This window comes from Carlito syrichta, unplaced genomic scaffold (assembly GCF_000164805.1).
Source record: "Carlito syrichta isolate Samal-C Ts95f unplaced genomic scaffold, Tarsius_syrichta-2.0.1 Scaffold316190, whole genome shotgun sequence".
In the NCBI taxonomy this organism is placed as follows: domain Eukaryota; kingdom Metazoa; phylum Chordata; class Mammalia; order Primates; family Tarsiidae; genus Carlito; species Carlito syrichta.
In genome coordinates this window covers 486,528-490,186 of record NW_007260286.1, presented here as the reverse complement: position 1 = coordinate 490,186, position 3,659 = coordinate 486,528, and the positions used below count along the sequence as shown (strand labels likewise).

The following is a 3,659-nucleotide window of genomic DNA, read 5'->3' as shown; positions in this document are numbered from 1 at the left end:
TAGAGATGAGGTCTTGCTGCCCAGGTGGGTCTCAAACCCGCGGGCTCAGGCAATTCATTCACCTCAGCCTCCCAAAGGCGCAGGATTACAGGCTGAGCCACCGAGCTCGGCTGGTTTTCTATTTTTTAAATTATACTCTCAGATTTTAGCAAATTTAGTTTTAACTATATTTATTTAATGTTCAAAACTATGCTATGCATGGTAGCTCACACCTATAATACTAGCACTTTGGGAAGCCAAGGCAGGAAGATGGCTTGAGGCCTGGAGTTCAAGACCAGCTTGGATAATGTAACAAAACCCTGTCTCTACAAACAAACACACATACACACACACCCCAAAACAAAAAATGCTGAATGTCAAACTTAAAAAATTATCAGCAGCCAGGCATGGTGGCTCAGGCCTGTAATTCCAGCACTTTGGGAAGCAGAGAAGAGAGACTGCCTGAGCCCAGCGGTTTGAGACCAGCCTGGGCAACTTAGCAAGACTTCATCTCTACAATAAATCAAAATAAATAAAAAATTTATTTATGTGGTGGCACATGCCTATAGTCCCAGCTACTTGGGATACTGAGATGGAAGGATCACCTGAGCCCAGGGGATCAAGGCTGCCATGAGCTGTGATTATTGTGATCCTGCCACTATACTCCAGCTGGACAACAGAGCGAGACTCTGACTCAACAAAACAAGCAAACAAAAAAAGCCAGGTGTGGTGGCATACACCTATAGTCCTAGCTACTAAGAGACTGAGGCAAGAAGGATTGTTTGAGCCCAGGAAATTGAGACTGAGGTAAGCCATGATCTGTTACTGTACTTCAGTCTAGGAGACAGAGACCCTCTCAAAAGAAAAAAAAAAAAAAGATTTTCCTTTATGTTGAAAGTTGTTGCCTTATAAAAACAATCTTCCAAAGAAAGTTAACGTAAATAGTATAGTACAAAAATAATTTTTGAATGCTGTACTGACAGATACTTCTTTTGTTTTAAGCAGCAGAAAAGGAATACATATTTTATTGATGTTAATTTATGCATACAGAAGGCTTTACAGAAAAGAAGTAAATATCCCGGAGAGATACTTCTAAAAATGCTTAAAAAAAATATTTAAGCATTAATGTATACAAAATCTTTTAGTTCAACATGTGTGTGTGTGTGTGTGTGTGTGTGTGTGTGTGTGTGTGTGTGTGTGTGTGTGTGTGTATGTATATATGTATATATATGTGTCAACCTGCTGGGCTCAAGCAATCCTTCAACTAAGCCTTCCAAGCAGCCGGAACTACAGGTGTGTGCTACCATGCCTAATTTTTTTTTTTAAATTTATTGTAGAAATGAGGTCTCACCAAGTTGCCTGGACTGGTCTTGAACCCGCAGGCTCAGGCAATCCACTCACCTCGGCCTCCCAAAGTGCTGGAATTATAGGCTGAGATCAAGAACCCGGCCAACACATATTTTTAATTAATAAACAAATATCCTTAAGATGTACACTAATCTTTTATTGAGGTAATATTCATATGCAGTGAAATGCACAGATCTTAAGTGTACAATTTGTTGAGTTTTAGAAATGCTCACACCTGTGTAACCATCACCCCAATTAAGACATAGAACATTTCTACAATCTTTTTTTTCTTTTTTTCCTTTTTTTTTTTTTGAGTCAGAGTCTCCACTCACCCAGGCTGGAGTGCAGTGGCACACTCACGGTAACTGCAGCCCCGACCTGCTGAACTCAGGTGATCCTTATGCCTCAGCCTTCCAAGTAGCTGGAACTACAGGCATGCACTACAATGCCTGGTTTATTTTTTAATTTATTATAGAGACAAGGTTTCACCAAGTTGCCCAGGCTGGTCTTGAACCCTTGGACTTGGGCAATCTTCTCACCTCAGCCTCTCAAAGTGCTGGTATTACAGGCTTGAGTCACTACGCTCAGTCCATTTTACAATTTTAAATAATTTTTATTCACCACGCCCAGCCCATTTCTACAACTCCACCCCTCACAGGTAACCACTATTCTGATTCTAACTACATTGGCTTTAGAGGAGTCTAAATTTCATATAAATTAAATCATGTAATATGTACTCTTGGATCTGGCTTTTTTTACTCTATATAATGTCTATGAATTGCAGTTATGTGACTGTACATATCAGTAGTTCATTTTTTTTACTTTATTACTGATTAGTATTCCGTTTTATGAATCCACATTTGTTTACCCATTCTCTTATAGATAGACTCTTGAGTTGTTTCCAACTTTTGACTTTTATGAAGTAAACTGCTTGGTTATTTGTGTACAAGTCTCTTTGTGAACACATCTTTTCATTCTCTAGGGTTAAATACTTAGGAGTAGAATTGCTGGGTCATAAGTCAGATATATTTAACTTTATAGGAAACTTCCAAACAGTTTTCCCAAGTGGTTATACAATTTTAAATTCCCACTAGCAATGTTGAAGAGTTCTAGTTGCTCTAAATTCTCACCAATATTTGGTGTAACCAGTCTAGCTTTATTCTTTTCAGTGGGTATAAAATAGTATCTCATTGGGGTTTTAATTTCTATTTCTTTGAAGATGTATGATGAAATTCAGTACCTTTTCTTGTGCTTACTAGCTATTAGTAGATTTCTTTTTTTTGAGTTGGAGTCTCACTCTGTCGGCCAGACTGGAGTGCAGTGGCACGGTCCTGGCCACCGCAGCCTCGACCTGCTGGGCTCCAGTAATCCTTTCACCTCAGCCTTTCAAGTAGCCGGAACTACAGGCACGCGCTACCATGCCCAGCTAATTTTTGATATATTGTGGAGATGAGGTCTCCCTCATAAATTTGTCCAGTAATTCTAACACTTTTTTTTCTGAAAAACTTTCCTTTCCTCAATAAATCACCTTGATGTCTTTGTAAAAAATGAACTGATCATACATATCACACATAATTTCAATGGTTTTAGTCTCCACAATAATTTAGAATAATATAGATTTGATTAAAAAAAAAAACTAATTTGTGCAGTGATTCAGTGACTTATTGAAATAACAAAATAACCTTTACCTCCACATCTTGGACAGTCCTTGGTTGGGCCATGCATAATTTATTAAGCAGCTGAAAAATCAGCTCTTCAATATAATAGAGAGACTCTTCATTAGCTGAGAGATTGGGATGTACTTGCTCCTGAACCTTTAAAAAAAAAGTTGAATAAAAGTCAAAGAGAATCATATACATAATTAATAATATTTTACTAGACTGTTACTCAAAATCAGATATAAAACACAAAATGGAAAAAAAGTATTAGTTGGTCTCTGTAAATTTTTCTTAGTTCACAGAGCAGCAGTTTATAACTTTTTTAGACACTTTGAAAAATCTATGGAAAGCCATTGAATCCTCTCTTCCCTACCACCAGAAAGAATATACACATACAATATTCTATCTTTTCTGAGGAATTGTGGATTCCCTGAAGTCAACTAATGAATCTACTAGAAGTCTATGCATTAGGGTCATTAATCCCAGTAACAGAAGTATCTCTGAAAAAACCACATTCCTTTACAAATAATAAGGGCGCTCTGTGAAATAAACACAATGACATGCACGCCTCACTGTCACCACCTATCTACGCTGAATCTCTCTCTCTCTCTCTCTCTCTCTCTCTCTCTCTCCCTCTCTGTCACCACCTATCTATGCTGAATCTCTCTCTCTCTC

General features: G+C 38.0%; 1 protein-coding gene across 5 annotated transcripts in view; it reads right to left on the bottom strand.

Annotated features, from left to right (window-relative positions):
* SOS2 (SOS Ras/Rho guanine nucleotide exchange factor 2) overlaps positions 1–3,137 on the bottom strand; it is an 89,753-nt gene extending 86,616 nt beyond the window's left edge. For all 5 annotated transcript variants that reach the window (XR_002481309.1, XM_021706877.1, XM_008073826.2 and 2 more), the window contains exon 1: positions 3,015–3,137. Coding sequence is in view for 4 of the 5 variants with exons in the window: in XM_021706877.1 (XP_021562552.1) it covers positions 3,015–3,047 (33 nt within the window). In the remaining variant the exon portion in view is untranslated. The remainder of the gene's footprint in view (positions 1–3,014) is intronic.
* Between the last annotated feature and the right edge of the window lie 522 nt (positions 3,138–3,659).